Raw genomic sequence first — 20,721 nt, 5'->3', positions numbered from 1 at the left:
TTTGGTTTCACTTTCTTCGACAGTCTCTTTTTCGTGTTCCAACTGCGACCCTTCAGCTTCATCCAGACTAGTTGGTGGTCTGTACCGCAATCAGCACTGCGTAATGCTCTGCTGTCTATGCATTCTCTTCTATCACGTAGCCGGGTAGCGATGAAATCTATTTGGTTCTTCCATAGGCCACCTGGAGAACACCAAGTATACAGCTGATTTCTTCTATGTTGGAAACAGGTATTCACAGCAACTAATTTGTTGTCACTGAGCCAGTCGAGCAGTGTTTGTCCACGGTCGTTACCTTCTCCGACACCATATCTACCACAGGATATATGATGGCGATCAGCACCAATTTGAGCGTTGAAATCACCCATCACCATCAGTCGATCTTTCTTGGGGCATTCGTCCACTACCTTTTGCAGCATAGCATATATTGAAAGTATCTCTTCGTCGTCCGCTTCAGTCGTTGGCATGTAGATCTGGATGATTGTTATTGGCTTGGGTTTTGCATTGAAACGAATCATGATAATTCTGTCTGATATTGGTTGGACCTTCAAAACAGATTTGACAGTCTTTGGCGATACAAGGAATCCCACACCTCTTTGGTGAACATTGTCATCACCTACATAGTAGAGCATCCAGCCATTTGTATTCACCTGTCCTGATGAAGTCCATCTCGTTTCTGCCAGTCCTAGAACATCCAGACTCAAACGCTCTGCCTCCATGCGAACTTGATCTAGTTTACCACAGTCGTTCATCGTACGGACATTCCATGTTGCAATGTTCAGATATCGTCGATCTCCGCCAGATGTAGCCTGAGAGGTATCAGATCCATGCCTCTCAGATGAGTTTAAGCATGACTCGTCATTGGGTGACTCGGAGCTCCTGTCTGGAATTGATCCTTCCCCAGTATCTCTAGGAGCACGGTCAATCCTGGGGGACCTAATCGCCGACTCCATAGCTTTTTGTTCATTATAGTACACCATCCATATACAAGAGAATTATAGGCTAGTAATCCGTTGGGACGCCACCCCGCTACGGATGCAGATGACCGGAACCTACGCTTCCGATGCCTTCCATGCCGTAAGATCCTTTGATGATCAGCGCCATTTCCACCATACAGACTGCTCCCAAGATACCCAGGGGGCCGCTCGGCTTTTTGGCGCCGACCGATCCGCCAGTTGCATTGTAGGTAATATCGGCTCTTTGTGTGCATTTCATAAACGTTAGCTTGGGACTGGCTAACCCCCACACAACCTCCCTACGCTACCTGGATGCAGTTTAAAGTCATACCCTGGGCACACACCTGCATATCCTTAAATTTTCTAAATTCTTTCAGTATACCAAACTTACAGGTTTTATATATGGGACATAAAAAAATCCTATCAAATGTGAACAAATGAATTAATTAATCAAATTAGCCCAAAAAATTTAGAAATGAGCTTAGAACTTGAATGAAACCAGTCAAGAACCATGATGTGGAAAGAAGGTTAATAACATTCTTGATTTGTCATGAAAACGTTCAATATACAAATAATTTAATAATAATAATAATAATTGGGCAAACATTTTTCGCAAAATATTTTTTCAACCCCAAAAGAACATTCTGTTTTAGAATGTTTTGTATCAAGTTTTCAAGAATGTTTTTGGAATGCTATTAAAACGTTTTTACACCCTTTATATAACCCGACATTTAAACGTTTTCTGTAAAACATTTTGTTTGCTGAGCAGTAGATTATCAAACAATGTTTTTAAGGTTATGAAAACGTTTTATACTCTTAATATACCCTTTATATAACCCGACATTTAAACGTTTTCTGACAACCTTTTATAACATTTTGCGAATGATGTCGAAAACGTTTTGTGTTTGCTGGGGAATATATCACTTGTAGCACCATTATCCACGATCACCTTGTGTAATTACTCATGACTTGTGTCAAATATCCCAGTTGTCCTTCATACGCAACGCGAGTTCCGACAGAAACCACACCTATAGCGTAACGCAGCTTGTTGGAGTCTCCATTTTGGAAGTATTGCATCTTTGTCTTACTGGCGTCAAGAGTTGATAGGTATTGACGCGCTTCTAGAAGTCTTTGGTCGTTTACCTCCTTTACAGCAGCAAAACTAATAGAATCATTACTACAGTATTTATACAGCTTAGAGTAAGGTAGTTGACAGCGTAAAGCAAAGAGACACAGGGTCGTTATCAGGTACAGAAATCGAGTTTTGCCAATGCATTTTCTATGGTGCCATTAAGTTATTTGAAACTCGATCTTTCATATAACAACGGGCAGAAGTTCAGTCGAGCTAGTGTCAAGCTGGCTTGACTAACCTGAAGTTAGTCAAGCCAGCTTGACTAATCTGAAGCTAGTCCATCTACATTTACTAACTTAAGCTAATCCATCCAACTTGACTAATCATAGACTAGTCTGGCTTTCAACCAGTCCAGCAGGACAAGTAAACATTAGTCAGGCTAGCTGGACTAATCAAACACTAGTTCAGCAGGTTAAAAACTAGTCCAGCAGGCTTGATTATTGCCAGTTTAAAGCTAGGCCAGCCTGCGCCTGACTAGTTTTGGTTTTCAGTGTATGGCCGTTAAACCATTGTTTAATGCTTAGAATATATAAATATTTTTTTCAGTATTGATTTAAAAACACTCAATAACACTTGTTCAGATTCCTTATTCTTATTTTCTTTACCAATGTAGTCAATCATAAGTTGATAACAATAAATACCACAGTTTGGACGAAAATGCATAAGAATTATGTATTCCTTCATTTGAAACCAATCCTCTTGCATCTCATGCAGTACCTACACCTCTCCCACTGCAATCAAATAAATTTATACAATTGCATTTTGACTTTTAGAAGAAGACGTTTAGTTGGTTTCTTTACTAGCTTGGGTTCAAAAGTTATGCCCGATTAATTAAATCGTCCAGAAAACGTGTTTGGCCACTTTTGCCATGTTTGCGCATATCAAGTTTGAACCGCGTAGATCAAAGAACTGACATAAAAGAATTATAAGTGGTGATTCTTCATTATAATTAACATGAACTTAATAATAATAATATGTTATTTCTTTAAAATCTATCAATGAAACCGTGAAATTTCTTTCATTAATTATCTTATAAATAAAGTAATTCCCCATATCCCTGAGATATCATTGGTAAAACTGAGAACGGTTTATTGCATCCATAAATACAAAACAATAAATTTTGAAATTAAATTCAGCTGGGCTTCTAGCTGTTCTTGGACGACCACTATTGCCAGCATTTCTGTTAACAAATGCTACATACTTCTCATAGTTTATGTAGTTGTATGCCTTAAGGGCTGGGGTATGAACGTTTGGACAGTATTTATTTTGGGACATCAGAGCACATCAGACATATCGAATTGCATTCTGAATACGAAGAATGTCAATCTGATATCAAATAATTTTTTGAAATTCGCAATTTAATACACATTTTATGGCAAATCATTAAAAATTGATATTTTTGATATTTAACAGTATTTGAAGTAAACTTTATAAATCTGATGATTTATACTTAAAGTGTATGTAGGTGGGATGAAAAGCCGACGATCAATTGAAAATGTTGACCTTTCGTATTGAAGATATGGATTTTTTTTCCAAAACACCAAAAAAAAAAATTAGGTCTTTTTGGGAAAAAAATCCATATCTTCAATATGAAAGGTCAAAATTTTCAATTGACCGTCGGCTTTTCCTCCCTGCTACATACACTTTAAAATATATCATTAGATTTTTATAATTTACTTCGAGGACTGTTATATATCAAAATTTGAAAAATATCAAATTTTTATAATTTGTCATAAAATTTGTATTATATTGTGATTTTCAAAAATGAAATTATTTGATATCAGAAAGACATGCTTCGTATTCAGAATGCAATTGATAGGTCCGAGGTGCTCTCATGTCCCACAAAAAATACTGTCGAAACGCAATAAACGCTCATTTTAGTGAAAGACGTGAGTTTGGAAAATGAGCTATCAACAATCTTATGGTTTCTGCTTGACTCCATGTGTTACTGAATGTCACAACCATGAAAATACGCTCTTTCAACGTGAATTGGGGTTGAAGTTGTTGAGCTGCAGCCACGATTTCTAGTAAATGAGGTTGTTATGTCAGTGCTTAGTTGTGACTTTCAAAAACTCAAGGAGATATTCTATTATGTAATCATTTCTACCACCTCGAATTTGAAAACCCCATTGTTTAAAACTACCTATCATAAGAGCATCGTCCAAATGGTCCATGGTTCAACTCTATTCTGTCACCTTTGTAACACTTAGACAAAAGTGGCCCAAGCGGTTTTAAGACTAGGTTACATAATTGGCCATATCTTCACTTGTATACCGTCGATTATATTGGAACAAAGCTTAGCTGGTGACTAAAAAAATTATTTTGATAGACATATAAATATCAAACCAAAAAATAAGCGGCATACTTGTGTCATTCTATTTTCAAAATTGTACAAATTTTATTTTTACACCCTGTATACCTTGGATGTCATGACATTTCTTTGTTTACTATAGAAATATTACAATTGTTTTTCAAAAAGAACTTTTATCCACACTCTTACATGATTTCAGTTCATCACATCTAAGCTTCCATTGGCATGATTGGGTGCCCCATTCCTCTTTGAAAGTGATTTTTATTCTATTTTGATCTAAACATGACGAAACATACACAGCTATATAAGAGCCAGCTATATGTGTATTATATACTCAATAATCGTGATAATGTAAATTTATATCACACGAACATAGAATGCATTAATGCAATGCAATGACCCGATATAACATTTCATGTCACCAGCGCATTCACATTGTTTATGTCACGAGTTAAATATCACTCACAAAGCGATATTGATTAACTTTAAAGGAAGCTTCGAATATTGAGAGTACAGACAAATCTAGTAAGTCGGCCTAGTATGGGTCTTTGGAATATTTGTCATTATAGTCTTTTTAAATAGTGTCAAATTTACACCAGATGCCTTCATAATAAGGGCTAATTGCATCCTCAAAAATACCAACACTCTTAAAATGACTTGTTTGCCTTTTTATTACGACTTTTCAAAGATTTGAGGAGTGAGGACAACTTAAAAGAGACCCTCTTGATCATATTACTTGCCTTGTCATGAAATAAAGACACAAATATAAAAATAATTCATGATACATTTTATGTTCATCGAAGAAAGATAGCGGAGGTTTTGTTGGCCCGACTTGAGAAGGCGATTTAATAAGTCACACCAACTAATTTCTTTCTTTTGCTGGCATTACTCTTTTGTTTTCAAGTTGGAAATACAGTCAAATACTGAGATCCTAATAGAGTTGTTGCAACTCAAACATAATAAGATAACCCAACTTAACCTTATTAAATTGACATTCCTGGTGTGTCTTTACGATATAACGAACAAGCCAAGGCCCAATCAAGTTAAATATATCAAGATATCAAGAACTGTCAAACATATGCACAAAATCGGCTCCATTTCTATTAAAACGTTTATTCAGGGCCGAATAAAATCCAATGTGATTAAATAAATTCGGAGCAACTAGTTTAAAGCTAGTCCAGCCTGCGCCTGACTAGTTTTGGTTTTCAGTGTATGGCCGTTAAACCATTGTTTAATGCTTAGAATATATAAATATCTTTTTCAGTATTGATTAAAAAACACTCAATGACACTTGTTTCGAATATTTGCCATTATAGTCCTTTTAAATAGTGTCAAATTTACACCAGATGCCTTCATAATAAGGGCTACTTACATCCTCAAAAATACCTATACTCTTAAAAATTACTTGTTTGCCTTGTTATTACGACTTTTCACAGATGTGAGGAGTGAGGACAACTTAAAGGCCCATTCAGTGATTTGCTCATCCGGACGATCGTAAAAAAATTCAGATTTTGGTACCTTTGTCATTGTCATAGATGTGCTAACATAACCTGCGAGTGGTTCAGCCGAAAGCCGTGTATTTAAGCCAAAATAAGACATTTTATTATTAAATCTGTAATTTAGATACTGACAGTATCTAAATTAGCTATGTGTATTTGAATGGGGCTTCAACTTCGTCAGTACTGCTGTTTTCTTCGTTTTTTGTCAAATTTGTCATTTCAAAAATACCAAATGACAATTTGAAATGTCTTATCCTTCACTTTTAAGCAATTTATAAACAATTTTTTTTTTTTACACTTGCGCTGGGACCACTGAATGGGTCTTTAAAAGAGACCCTCTTGTTGATATTACTTGCCTTGTCATGAAAATTAATAAAGACATAAAAATAATTCATGAAACATTTTATGTTCATCGAACAAAGATTGCGGAGGTTTTGTTGGCTCGACTAAGTCACACCAACTAATTTCTTTCTTTTGCTGACATTACTCTTTTTTTCAAGTTGGAAATACAGTCAAATACTGAGATCCTAATCTGCAACTTAACCTTTTAAATTTGACATTCCTGGTGTGTTGTTACGATATAGTAACGAACTAGCCAAGGCCCAATCAAGTTAATTATACCAAGATATCAAGAACTGTCAAACATATGCACAAACTCGGCTCCATTTCTATTAAAACGTTTATTCAGGGCCGAATAAAATCCAATGTGATTAAATAAATTCGGAGTAACCAAATACTGTTTCAGATTCTTTTCAATCCTGTATCGATCCAACGCAAAATCCAATGGCAATTGTTTCGTACAAGTTGTTTTTTGGAGATAGTTGATTAGTCCAGGCAACGTGGATGGCTGGTATAATACTGCCACTAGGCAACATGAAGTTCCCGGTTCTAGTGCATAAAAATATGGCGATGTAGCCCGTAATTTCATATAATATGGACGTCCGATTATCCATACAATCAGCAAAACATACACAAAAGTTTTTAACAACATTAGAGATGATGATATGTAACCTGTCCGTTTTCTTTTATCGGTGGAAGAACAATACAATCCTGGATGAACAGATTTGAAAGGTTTACATTCCTTGCATAAATGAAAGATCAAACAACTTATTCCAGCGATTACTGCTGTTAGGCAAATCCATTGAATGAAGAAAAACCAGTTTCTGTGATAATTGGTTGCCGAATTCGGAATATTCAGTTTTATCCAACCCAATCTCCTCTCATTGTTCGTAACCATAGTAACACGTTCTCCTCTTTGTATTTGAGTTTCTACTTTTGTTTTTAATAAATGTTCTAAAACTTCATAAAAGCTTTCTGTCGGATAAGCGTCATCTTGAATCAGAATAACATAATCAGATTTGTATTTCAAAGCTGTTTCTAAGCAAAAAACATAATCTTGTTTTTCTTGCTCACGGCTTGTGCTTGTGGGGTGTCCAGCTGAAACATTTTCAGTATAGCTTTTGGTGACATTCGGAAAGAAAGTTCCTAACTCTAAAGCCTCTGCATGTTTTTCAGGATTTGAATCCACATTGCAGATGAAAGGGAATATATCACTTGTAGCACCATTATCCACAGTCACCTTATGTAATTTACTCATGACTTGTGTTAAATATCCCAGTTGTCCTTTATACGTAACGTCTGTTCTGCGCGCGACAGAAACCACACCTATAACGTAGCGCAGCTTGTTCGAGTCTCCATTTTGGAGGTATTGTATCTTCGTCTTACTGGCGTCAAGAGTGGATAGATATTCACGCGCTTCTAGAAGTCTTTGGTCGTTTACCTCCTTTACAGCAGCAAAACTAATAGCATCATTACTACAGTATTTATACAGCTTAGAGTAAGGTAGTTGACAGCGCACAGCATAGAGACAAAGGATCGTTATCAGGTACAGAAATAGAGTTTTGCCAATGTATTTTCTATGGTGCCATAATTTTCTTGCCAATATTTGAGTTGTCGATATGGCACATCTGATGGGAATATTGATTATTGCTTTGATGGTTTGATATTTATTTCTGCGTAGTCTTATATTGTTGGTTCTATTAGCGTAATCTGTCATCATCTTGCTCATTCTTTTTTCTGCAATAGGATTTCAAATAAGCTCATCAATCAAGGCACAGTCCAGGAGGCACAGTTCTGGAAGGAGTGGAAGCCCGATATTTTTGTACATTCATAAAATGACCGTGGGTACAAAAATCATGCTCTACAACTTGGGGTCAATTTTGAACTCTGCCATCGGAGATGAGACCATCATAGTGTTTGATAAGCTCTGATGCAGTCGCGAAATATTCTTATGAGCTAAAATAACAGTTTTAACGATCGGTGGACGATTCCATTGTCCGATATGGCTTTCCGTAACTGAATTGGTTATACAGAGAAGATGAGACGAATTTCTTATCATCTTCTCTGGTTTATATATAAACGTTGCGTTCAATCATTGTCAATGTAATAAGGCTAGTAATAATCCGAAAGTAGTGTCTCTACCAGATGAGTGTACACCAGATGCCTATTTTATCAGCATGCCAATGGTTCTGTGAGTTTCACACACCGACTGAAAAAAATTAATTCGTTCAAAATGTAGTATAATTTGACAAATTAGTCAATGCACTAAAAAGTTTTAGTGCATGACAAATTGATGATTAATTAGTATCAGTCATTTAATTTGTCATCTAAAAATGGCACATTAACAATACATATTTTGCCATTCATTAATTTGCCATTTTACAAATTATTCATAAATTCGTTATTAAAAAATTAATATAACATTTTGTAATTTTGAAAATTAATTTGAAATGCTATAAATTATTTTCTCAACATCCCAAGCACATTTTCAATATTGTTTTTTTTAATCTTTAAATGATAAACATTTACATTGACTAATTTGTCAAATATTAATCTTTTCAGTGCAGTCAGCATAATACAATAGGAGAAACTACTAGCGATAAAGAATAAATTAAATGCTGAAACAATATGTATGTAGCTGTATGTCATGTCCCGATACATGTACGACAAATTATGTATGTCAATGTCAAAGCATGATGTCAAATTCAACGGTCCTTTAATACGCGGTGCAAAATCCAACGAGTATTAAACATACTAAACGATGTACAACAAATCACATTCGCATAATGGGCGTTCGTTCTCTTCTGCTATAAGCTGCTATATGCTCACGAGATAAATACCGTATTCACCATGCTCATGATATCCACCATGAATATTTTCAGAACCAACACATATGCATGGGGGACGTACCAAACCACCAGCAAAAATAAAATCGCTTATGACGTCCACGATGAATATTTTCAGTCTAGCTGCACATGTCGTACCAACATCAAAATAAAATCGCTGTTCGTATCTATGTACGGTGCTGGTAGAAAACATTAACGTTGTCCGGGTAACGTTGTGAAGATAGAACATCCGAACCCTACTCTGTTGCCATGTTTGTGTGGGTTTTATTAGCAGGTTTTATTTAGCGACGTAGACGTACCTGACACACATTTGCATTGGTTAAACATTTAACAATGCTTTATTGTACTGGATCGTTCAAGCATGGCATGCTCTGCCAGTTTTCCAATGTTCTAGGGCTATCGCAGACTGGGAACGCCTGCTTTAAAAAGCTTTAAAATGTGACCCAGGTGTGACCGTCATTTAGGGACGCACCATTAGATTTCAAGGGGGGGGGGGTTAAGAAGTTTTGAAAAAACAAACTTAATCCCCCACTATATATGAGCAAAAAAAATCTTTTCCCACCAATACTAAAAAAACAACATTTCCCACCTAACTGTGTATAAATGCATGAAAATTATCAGAAAATCTTGCGGCGAAAAAAAGTTCACCGCCTTCTGTGGCTTGTGGCACCACCAGGAACAATGGCACTCATTTTCCTGCTCTAACAAACAAACAAAAATTGCCCCGACCCCAACTTAATATTCCCCCCCCCTGAAGTCTAATGGTACGTCCCTTATCATACTCGCTTCGTCATCCTTGCAACATCATGCACTGACATTCTAGCCGGCATCCCGGCCGGCATTAGTCATCCCAGCGAATTAAAGCCTTAATTTTGTTATTCTTTACTCAAAATGTTGAAATTATAACTGCTGGGAAGGGTTGCTGTCCATTTTAAGTTGAAATAACAAGGTAAATTGAAAGAAACCCCACTGGTTATTTTCATTTTGGCCGTTGAACATGCAGTTCTATGGGAGGACTTATCAAAAAAATTTAAATTATGATATTAAATATGTCAAACTTTGCTCTGTTGACCTACAAAGACAACAAATTTGGCAGATTCCATTTAGGTTCAAGTTGGGACATGTGTAAACATTACAAATACGCAAAAAATCCAGGTTTGAAAAACAATTAACCAATTTCATATTATAAGATCGTACAGGCTGAGTCAAAAAGAAGTAAACTCATGTTTGAGGGCTGTAACTCGAGATCTGTAACGAATCTGCTGAAAATGAAAATACCACCGGAAAGAGCAAATTCTACACGTCTAAATTTTTTTTAAATTGTTGCAATTGCTCACAGCAAACTCAAGTTATATTCATTTGAATACAACCACCCATTTTTGTAGCTGCACACGGTTTCACTTCCAAGTAGGGGCCTACCTATTATATTGATTGGTAAGGCGCGATATTCAAATGCAAATAAAGTTCTGTTCCAGGTGTGGTTTCGATCAATAATTCCTACATGCCAAAGGGCTCTTTTCATTATGAATTTTACCTCATTGCATAACGTGTCCACTAGGGTGCATCTATAGCCCTCATAGTTTGCATTATTTTTGTCCATAGCCTTAACATGTTCCACTTGTCCCAAAACTAATCCCTACCAAATTTTATTGAATTTGGAGTTTGTCTTATGGGGCCACCACAGGCTTGAAGTCCGAAAATGGGCTTGTCCATTGAAATGTGTAGTAAAGTGAACTTTGCACTCTAAAAACACACTAATATCCTATATAATGCATGTAATGTGTAAATGGAAAGAAGAGGGCCATATCAAACTTAACTTTAATACTCTGCTGTGGGATCTGTTTCTTGGATATTCAGATGAGGGTCAAAGGTCAACAGAGTTTAATGTCAACAAAGGTCAACCAAACAAGGTCAAAGGTCAACAATAAACATATAAATAACAATCAGAACAAAGTAATACTGCATGTTGTGTAAATCATCAGTCTTCTTTTTATCAGTCCTTCCAATAAGATCTTGATCAAGGATTCCACACCTTGGGAAGCGATGATGCAGTAATTGTCAGCTAAATTCAAGCAATCTGGAGCTCTCCACAAAGCCAGGTGGATGGCAAAGCTACTTTACTCAGTAAAGATCGGTTTGCTTGAAGCCCAGATTTCACAGCTGCCACAAGGTACCATAACAGCCGCCCATCAAGGGCCCAAAGTGAGAGAATTTGTTATCTTTGCCACTCTGCTGATCTACAGTTTGTGGTGGTTGACCTGCACTTCAGCTGCTGATGCCCCATGGCATGAACTCAATCTGTTTCACAAGTTGCTCATGTATGAGGCCCGGGGTATGAAGCTGTGAATCCAGTCATTTCTTCAAGTGCAATTAAAGCTTTGAAGCGTCACCTATGGTACTTGACAGAATGTCTGTATGGTACTTGAGAGATGGTGCCCCTTGCACTGTTTAGTGATATAGTGCCCACAGATGAGCAATGTGTACTCCCTGATAAACTCCTTGCAGTTAAACCTGCAGTAGACACCTTAGCACCTAAGAAGCGGATTGGATTATCCTTTGGAAAGCCTGAGTTTCCAACCAACATCACCGCTGCAACATCTCTTGGAGACTTGGTCAATGAAGACTCATGGTTCATATCCACATCCTGCAAATAAACACTGACTTACTCACTGAAGATGTTGATGCATGGTCAAATTCTTCAGCATATCAAGAATCCTTTGCCAACATTGGAGCCATCAATATGTTATCAACGACTGTGCACTGTGCAGAACACAGTGCACAGCTTAGCACGGACTTCTTGAAAGCACTACCAAAATACACTACAAGTTCTTGAACTAAGCCACAATAATGAACCAAATCTCGGAAAGCGCAAATCTAACACTGATGATTAAAACCAGACTCCTCAAGAAGCACTGAACTTCTTAATGAATGTAATAGCGAGTGCTGAAAATAGCATTTTAGGATTGTAAAAATCTTTTACGTAAGGCAGCTATTACTTGATACAGCAATCAAGACTGCAAACATAGCTGCCATTTACAAAATAATATGCGAATGCTTTGGAAATGGTCTAATATCTTTAAATTGATGCACTTAGCAGTATTGAGAATACAGCAGCTATAATAAAGCACACAAAGTATATGAATCAAAATAGCTGCCTTATGAAATTGTGGTATAGCTTATCATAAATGTTCTGATGGCCGGTGGCCCCATAGGACGAGGTCCGATTTCGATGACATTTTGTGTGAGGTATTTATTTTGATAGTGGAACACATTTATGCTATGGACAAAAATCAGGGTTAACATTTTAAAAATAGGGGGGCTATAGATGCACCCTAGTGTCCACTTTCCTACAGCTAACCGGGTTTCATGTAAGGGAGCAGTATATAAGAATGTGAACAAGCTCAATGTGCATGGGACACTAACCGTCGTTTTATCTTTTCATTTTCTGTTTCCGTATCCGTAATAGTTTTTGTAAGTCATTGTTATTCTGAAGTGGTAGTCTCCCAGGTATGACCAATCTTTTATTCTAGCCTTTTGTTAGTTACTGAAAATTTGAAGCTCGTGAATTTCAGTTTTCGTTTTGGTAAGTTATATTGATTTTTAACATAAAACCTCGAGATGTGCGGTTGGGTGCTAATCTAGACAAAAGAAGAGTCTAAATTTTACGGTCCTAAATTCGCGGGAAATTGTACGGCTTCAAATTATTGACTTGTGTTTGGTGTATATGCACTTACGCCTAGACGTAAGTGCCTCGTAAAAATTGTCTTGCATTGAAATATATACTAACCATATTGCCAAGTTATAAGCAAAAGTTTTTCATATTGGCGATGAAACGAGCGTCTAAAATAGTCAAATATCTCCCAATGAGGCGCGTACAAGTGGTGAGTTGGTAATCATGTTTTATATTGAAATGCAATACAAAGGAATTGCATTGGAGCAAAGATAATGTATTCTATTCATTCGTACCAATGGTAAGCTAATCTGATAATTGGTTAAATGTTTATATTTTTGCAGAGCTTATTTTCAGTCATGGATCATACTGATAAATTTCGCAAGGGATGGAGAGGGAGAGAGGAGGAGGAAATACTTGAGACTGAACAAGTGAGAGTGGGAGGGTGCGGAAGAAAGAGAGGAGAGGGAGAGACTGAAAGACTAGAAAGAGAAGAACTCGAGAGGAGTGAGTAGGGACTGGGGAGGGAGTGGGGAGACTGATCATGGGGGAGGGGCAGGAGGAACAAAATAGGGAGATAGACATTGATGGAAGGGCGACACTGTGGCCATGCACAAGTGCTTTGGGGTTCGACAGGCTCATAAGCGGACCTTTTGTGATTTTAGGGCTTATTTGCAACGTTTTTACAGAAAAAAGTGGATTTTGTTATTCGGATTGGCATGCATTTTGTGAAATTAATGTAGATCAATTTACCAATGTTAAAGAGAGAGGGCGCTAGGCCATTAAAAACACTGGTGTTAACATAATCTTTTCTCGCGGTTTTATTGACATAAGCAATCACCTGTATTGAAATAAGCTGATTGGTACTACATCTTCTCTATTCAGAGTTAACAATGAAGTCAGATTACAGTAACTTACTGAATCCCTTGCGTTTTCGTATCTGAACAAAAGACTTACGGAAACTGAAAAGATAAAAAGACCCTAAGGAACAGACAACCGGAGGCTTCAGGCAGACCACGAACTGCTAGATCACAAGTGAACATTGCTAGAGTTAGACATGCGTTACAGCAAGACCAAAGATCAGCTCAATCCTTTACCCAACATTCCCCAATCAAGCTTCTGCCGGATCGTTCGTAAAGACTTGAATTGGTATCTCTACAAACTATAGTACCGTCATGAACTTTGTTGAATATTATTTAAAAGCAAAAGTTGTCTTTTCAACAATAAATCCTTTAAGAACTTTGCTGATTCGTCCAAATTGAAATGGATGAAAATCAATCATTTGTGTGCAGCTACAAAATTGGGTGGTTGTATTCAAATGAGTATAACTTTAGTTTTCTGTGAGCAATTGCAACAATTCTTTTTTTAATTTAGACGTGTAGAATTTGCTCTTTCCAGTGGTATTTTCATTTTTAGCAGATTCCTTACAGATCTCGAGTTACAGCCCCTCAAACATGAGTTTACTTCTTTTTGACTCAGCCTGTACATTAAGGCTTTAAGGTGAAAAAAAAAAATTGTTTATAAATTGCCTAAGAGCGAAGGATAAGCCATTAAAATTGTCATTAGGTATTTTGGGTTTGACATATTTGGCAAAAAGGAAGCAAAAAAAGCAGCATTGACAAAGTTGAAAACCCATTCAAATACACGTAGTAAATTACAAATCAGTCATGTAAAATGTCCCAAGGGGCGGGGGCACTTCAATATGAAATGGATATAGGTGTAGGGCTGGCGCTTTCGCACTAAGGGGCATTCGGTGAGAGCAAAATGTAAACAATTTGGGATCATTGGGTGAGAGCATGATTTTCAAAACCGGGTATTCGGTGAAAGCAAAATGTAAAAAATATGGGGTCATTGGGTGAGAACATGACCTTTTTTTAAATGGAATCTTTGGGTGAGAGCCGAAACAGCGTCGCAAAAACCTCGAAAATTGAATTTCTAGTTCTAAATGGCTTCAAATTTAAATTTTTTTTAAAATAAGTAACAAAATCAGTGATAAATGAAAGTTGTTGTTCAAATTGAACTTGTAAGGGTCTTTGGGTGACAGATCAAATGGAAAAATAGGGGGTCTTCGGGTGACAGAGCATGTGTTCGTAAAAAAAATATGGGGTCTTTGGGTGACAGCGATGCTGAAAAAGGGGGTCTTAACAGCCCTACATACGCGTCACCTCCAAAGTTGGAGTGCCCCCGGGAAAATGTCTCATTTTGTCTTTAATCACCACTAGCATATAGCAGGCTATCAGTGTAGTGCATCTGCAGAGCTTATGTGGCACCACACCCCTCCCCCCACCCCCACAGGGGCGGATCCAGGAATTTTCAATAGCAATCCGGTGAGTTCAATGAACTACGCCATAAGTCAAGCGCCGCTCTGCAAAAATACACAGAGTTAGGCGCCGATCTCAAAAAAATTAGAGGGGGCGCGCGCCAGGTGTGCCCCCCCCCCCTCTAAATCCGCCCCTGCCCCAGGAACGATGGCACTATTTATGCACTAACAAAGAAGTTAACATTTGAATTTTGATGATTTTTACGATCCTCATGATGAGCAAATCACTGAATAGGCCTTAACCATGTTAATTTAAAGGGAAGCAAATTTTATAGGTGTTATATAATTCATGCATGTGACTTTCACTATGCTTATACGCATCCATGGAAATCACAGGAATGAGTTACGTAATGTCGAATACTTTATGTGACGTCAAAAAGTATTTCTCATCCATGTTCAATCTTAGGTCTAAAATGCACCATTAATTAACAAGTTGTTGGCTTGCCCTATTATACAATCTTAGGTCTATATTAAAATGCACCATTAATTAACAAGTTGTTGGCTTGCCCTATTATACAATCTTAGGTCTATATTAAAATGCACCATTAATTAACAAGTTGTTGGCTTGCCCTATTATACAATCTTAGGTCTATATCAAAATGCACCATTAATTAACAAGTTGTTGGCTTGCCCTATTATACAATCTTAGGTCTATATTAAAATGCACCATTAATTAACAAGTTGTTGGCTTGCCCTATTATACAATCTTAGGTCTATATTAAAATGCACCATTAATTAACAAGTTGTTGGCTTGCCCTATTATACAATCTTAGGTCTATATTAAAATGCACCATTAATTAACAAGTTGTTGGCTTGCCCTATTATACAATCTTAGGTCTATATCAAAATGCACCATTAATTAACAAGTTGTTGGCTTGCCCTATTATACAATCTTAGGTCTATATTAAAATGCACCATTAATTAACAAGTTGTTGGCTTGCCCTATTATACAATCTTAGGTCTATATTAAAATGCACTATTAATTAACAAGTTGTTGGCTTGCCCTATTATACAATCTTAGGTCTATATTAAAATGCACCATTAATTAACAAGTTGTTGGCTTGCCCTATTATACAATCTTAGGTCTATATCAAAATGCACCATTAATTAACAAGTTGTTGGCTTGCCCTATTATACAATCTTAGGTCTATATTAAAATGCACCATTAATTAACAAGTTGTTGGCTTGCCCTATTATACAATCTTAGGTCTATATTAAAATGCACCATTAATTAACAAGTTGTTGGCTTGCCCTATTATACAATCTTAGGTCTATATTAAAATGCACCATTAATTAACAAGTTGTTGGCTTGCCCTATTATACAATCTTAGGTCTATATTAAAATGCACCATTAATTAACAAGTTGTTGGCTTGCCCTATTATACAATCTTAGGTCTATATTAAAATGCACCATTAATTAACAAGTTGTTGGCTTGCCCTATTATACAATCTTAGGTCTATATTAAAATGCACCATTAATTAACAAGTTGTCGGCTTGCCCTATTATACAATCTTAGGTCTATATTAAAATGCACCATTAATTAACAAGTTGTTGGCTTGTCCTTTTATACAATCTTAGGTCTATATTAAAATGCACCATTAATTAACAAGTTGTTGGCTTGCCCTATTATACAATCTTAGGTCTATATTAAAATGCACCATTAATTAACAAGTTGTTGGCTTGCCCTATTATACAATCTTAGGTCTATATTAAAATGCACCATTAATTAACAAGTTGTTGGCTTGCCCTATTATACAATCTTAGGTCTATATTAAAATGCACCATTAATTAACAAGTTGTCGGCTTGCCCTATTATTCAATCTTAGGTCTATATTAAAATGCACCATTAATTAACAAGTTGTTGGCTTGCCCTATTATACAATCTTAGGTCTATATCAAAATGCACCATTAATTAACAAGTTGTTGGCTTGCCCTATTATACAATCTTAGGTCTATATTAAAATGCACCATTAATTAACAAGTTGTTGGCTTGCCCTATTGTACAATCTTAGGTCTATATTAAAATGCACCATTAATTAACAAGTTGTTGGCTTGCCCTATTATACAATCTTAGGTCTATATCAAAATGCACCATTAATTAACAAGTTGTTGGCTTGCCCTATTATACAATCTTAGGTCTATATTAAAATGCACCATTAATTAACAAGTTGTTGGCTTGCCCTATTATACAATCTTAGGTCTATATTAAAATGCACCATTAATTAACAAGTTGTTGGCTTGCCCTATTATACAATCTTAGGTCTATATTAAAATGCACCATTAATTAACAAGTTGTCGGCTTGCCCTATTATTCAATCTTAGGTCTATATTAAAATGCACCATTAATTAACAAGTTGTTGGCTTGCCCTATTATACAATCTTAGGTCTATATTAAAATGCACCATTAATTAACAAGTTGTCGGCTTGCCCTATTATACAATCTTAGGTCTATATTAAAATGCACCATTAATTAACAAGTTGTTGGCTTGCCCTATTGTTCAATCTTAGGTCTATATTAAAATGCACCATTAATTAACAAGTTGTTGGCTTGCCCTATTGTTCAATCTTAGGTCTATATTAAAATGCACCATTAATTAACAAGTTGTTGGCTTGCCCTATTGTACAATCTTAGGTCTATATTAAAATGCACCATTAATTAACAAGTTGTCGGCTTGCCCTATTATACAATCTTAGGTCTATATTAAAATGCACCATTAATTAACAAGTTGTTGGCTTGCCCTATTGTTCAATCTTAGGTCTATATTAAAATGCACCATTAATTAACAAGTTGTCGGCTTGCCCTGTTATACAATCTTAGGTCTATATTAAAATGCACCATTAATTAACAAGTTGTCGGCTTGCCCTGTTATACAATCTTAGGTCTATATTAAAATGCACCATTAATTAACAAGTTGTCGGCTTGCCCTATTATACAATCTTAGGTCTATATTAAAATGCACCATTAATTAACAAGTTGTCGGCTTGCCCTGTTATACAATCTTAGGTCTATATTAAAATGCACCATTAATTAACAAGTTGTTGGCTTGCCCTATTATACAATCTTAGGTCTATATTAAAATGCACCATTAATTAACAAGTTGTTGGCTTGCCCTATTATACAATCTTAGGTCTATATTAAAATGCACCATTAATTAACAAGTTGTCGGCTTGCCCTATTATACAATCTTAGGTCTATATTAAAATGCACCATAATAAAATGCACCATTAATTAACAAGTTGTTGGCTTGCCCTATTATACAATCTTAGGTCTATATTAAAATGCACCATTAATTAACAAGTTGTTGGCTTGCCCTATTATACAATCTTAGGTCTATATTAAAATGCACCATTAATTAACAAGTTGTTGGCTTGCCCTATTATACAATCTTAGGTCTATATTAAAATGCACCATTAATTAACAAGTTGTTGGCTTGCCCTATTATACAATCTTAGGTCTATATTAAAATGCACTATTAATTAACAAGTTGTTGGCTTGCCCTATTATACAATCTTAGGTCTATATTAAAATGCACCATTAATTAACAAGTTGTTGGCTTGCCCTATTATACAATCTTAGGTCTATATTAAAATGCACCATTAATTAACAAGTTGTTGGCTTGCCCTATTATACAATCTTAGGTCTATATTAAAATGCACCATTAATTAACAAGTTGTTGGCTTGCCCTATTATACAATCTTAGGTCTATATTAAAATGCACCATTAATTAACAAGTTGTTGGCTTGCCCTATTATACAATCTTAGGTCTATATTAAAATGCACCATTAATTAACAAGTTGTTGGCTTGCCCTATACAGTTCTGCCATATGAAACACAGCTCAATCCTAACTTCCTAAGCATTCATTCAATGCTAACTGGAGATAAAAGAAAAAAAGTTCACTTTTTTTAAAATTAATTTCTTGAAAAAAGAACCAAAAACATGCATTTTCGGCATGTTTTCTGACAATCGAGTCACCAAAATCAAAGACTTGGAACAAGTCTAAGCATTCAAAATCTTGAGTATATGTATTTAATCTTATTTATGCTTTAATTATAATGGTTGGTTATAAGAATGAAACATGTCTTTTCAAAATATTAGAATGTATAAATTGAAATTATAGACTTCGTACAAATCTTTAGATTTGATTGTCACGGCATATGAAGAACACCCTAAAAATGCATATTTTTCCGCCATGGTGGGTTAATTCTGAATTGACACTTAATTTAGGTGTATTTGTCGGGGGCCAAACTCTACCATGGAAAGTTTGCTATATCTTGATCAATATAATGATTGATTGTTCTGGATTTGGGTTTTAGCAACTTTGAGCGTTTCAAATTTGAAAAAACTAATGTTTAATTGCAATATTTCGAAACCACAAACCAAAACTGGGTGCTATGATGTACGAGATTGGGCTACGAGTATGCATTTTACCAAGTTGGCAATAGGTAATTGCTTCATTTTGCATATGCATGACTTTCTTGTGATGACCTTCAAATTGTGGTTTTTTGAGAAAAAGGATGAGGTTGTTCAAGAGTTTAGGTAGATATGAAATGTGCTGGATAAGTTTTTTGTTTATGGATGAAATTTGCTGTAATCAACGAAATCTGGCGAATGGCCATTTTCAGTCCAAATTGACACCTAACACATTCAAATCGGTTAAAATTTGATGCAATTTTAGTACCTCTATTTCCTTATGACGCACGATGGTGCTCTCTAAAATATCGAAAACATGTTGAAACTTTATATGAAAGCTTCTTTTGATCTGGAGTCATCGCACCTTAGGTGCGTGGGGGACCGTGACAGGCCTTCTCTGACATTACAAAATACATCACTTCCAATTTTAACCATTTCTTTTAATGTCCTGATCTCTTTTAGGAATCGTACTGGATGAAAGGGATACTGCGACATATTTAACAAATAAAATTTGTGACCATCCACCACAACTGAGCCCGGATGTCGCCAGTGCCACTATTGAGATATGCTCCATTGAACTTAACAATAAACAATATTGACTGTTTTATTGATTTTTCACTACTTAAATGTCAAGTACTATAGACATGATATACATCATTTTAAAGCTAATTTCAAGCAGAATATTTTGGTTGAATATCTCAAAAATGATGATTGGCGACTTCAGGGCTCAGTTGTGCTTGATGGTCTCATTTATCAAATTGTACAAATTTACCAAATGTGTTTTATTTTATAGTATTCCCAAGACGAGCAGGAGGTGTTTCAGATTGCTTTAAGATCACGATTGAAGACTTATGTCAAAGACTATCATGATTTGGAAATTCCCGACACATGTCTTTCTAGGTGAAGTATTATTGGATTAATTAGATAAAATTAGCTAAATCAAACCTATTTAAGACCACTGACCGTACCCTGAAAGCTACTGAAGAGGTTCTGTGTTTAAGGGTAGACGAGGTATTGTTGGTCGAAGCAACCTAAAAATCGATTTTCATTATCTAGATCAATATATTATTGAAAAATAACACCTTGATGTTTTGCAAAAGTTCATTCTGCAAATCTTATACTTTGCAAACTTGCTTTAATAATGTATTGTTGTTAATGAGTTATGTACGTTTTACAAAAGTGTTGTTGTTTCAGCCCTCTTTACAACGTAACTCAAGAACCGCAGTACGTATAAAAGT

At 35.9% G+C, this 20,721-nt stretch overlaps 2 protein-coding genes across 4 annotated transcripts in view; one reads left to right on the top strand and one right to left on the bottom strand.

Moving 5' to 3' along the window:
• The window catches only part of LOC140155578 (uncharacterized), a 46,590-nt gene that overhangs the window by 15,570 nt on the left and 10,299 nt on the right, over positions 1-20,721 (top strand). The window contains exon 8 of the mRNA XM_072178518.1: positions 20,277-20,383. Coding sequence (XP_072034619.1) covers positions 20,277-20,383 — 107 coding nt within the window. The remainder of the gene's footprint in view (positions 1-20,276; positions 20,384-20,721) is intronic.
• On the bottom strand, positions 5,694-9,483 carry LOC140155667 (post-GPI attachment to proteins factor 4-like). Of its 3 annotated transcripts, none has more exons than XM_072178627.1 (2): positions 9,084-9,483; positions 5,694-8,443 (listed from the first exon to the last, which is right to left on the bottom strand). In XM_072178627.1, the coding sequence occupies exon 2, from the start codon at positions 7,961-7,963 to the stop codon at positions 6,524-6,526; it is 1,440 nt and encodes a 479-aa protein (XP_072034728.1). In that variant the 5' UTR covers positions 7,964-8,443; positions 9,084-9,483; the 3' UTR covers positions 5,694-6,523. The 3 variants fall into 3 exon arrangements, with proteins under 3 accessions (XP_072034728.1, XP_072034808.1, XP_072034887.1); XM_072178707.1 differs by having other exon boundaries at positions 9,145-9,483; XM_072178786.1 differs by having other exon boundaries at positions 9,380-9,460.

The sequence above is a fragment of the Amphiura filiformis genome, chromosome 1 (genome assembly GCF_039555335.1).
Source record: "Amphiura filiformis chromosome 1, Afil_fr2py, whole genome shotgun sequence".
Taxonomy (NCBI): domain Eukaryota; kingdom Metazoa; phylum Echinodermata; class Ophiuroidea; order Amphilepidida; family Amphiuridae; genus Amphiura; species Amphiura filiformis.
Note: the sequence above shows the minus strand (reverse complement) of the source record. Positions and strands in the feature narration are given on the sequence as shown.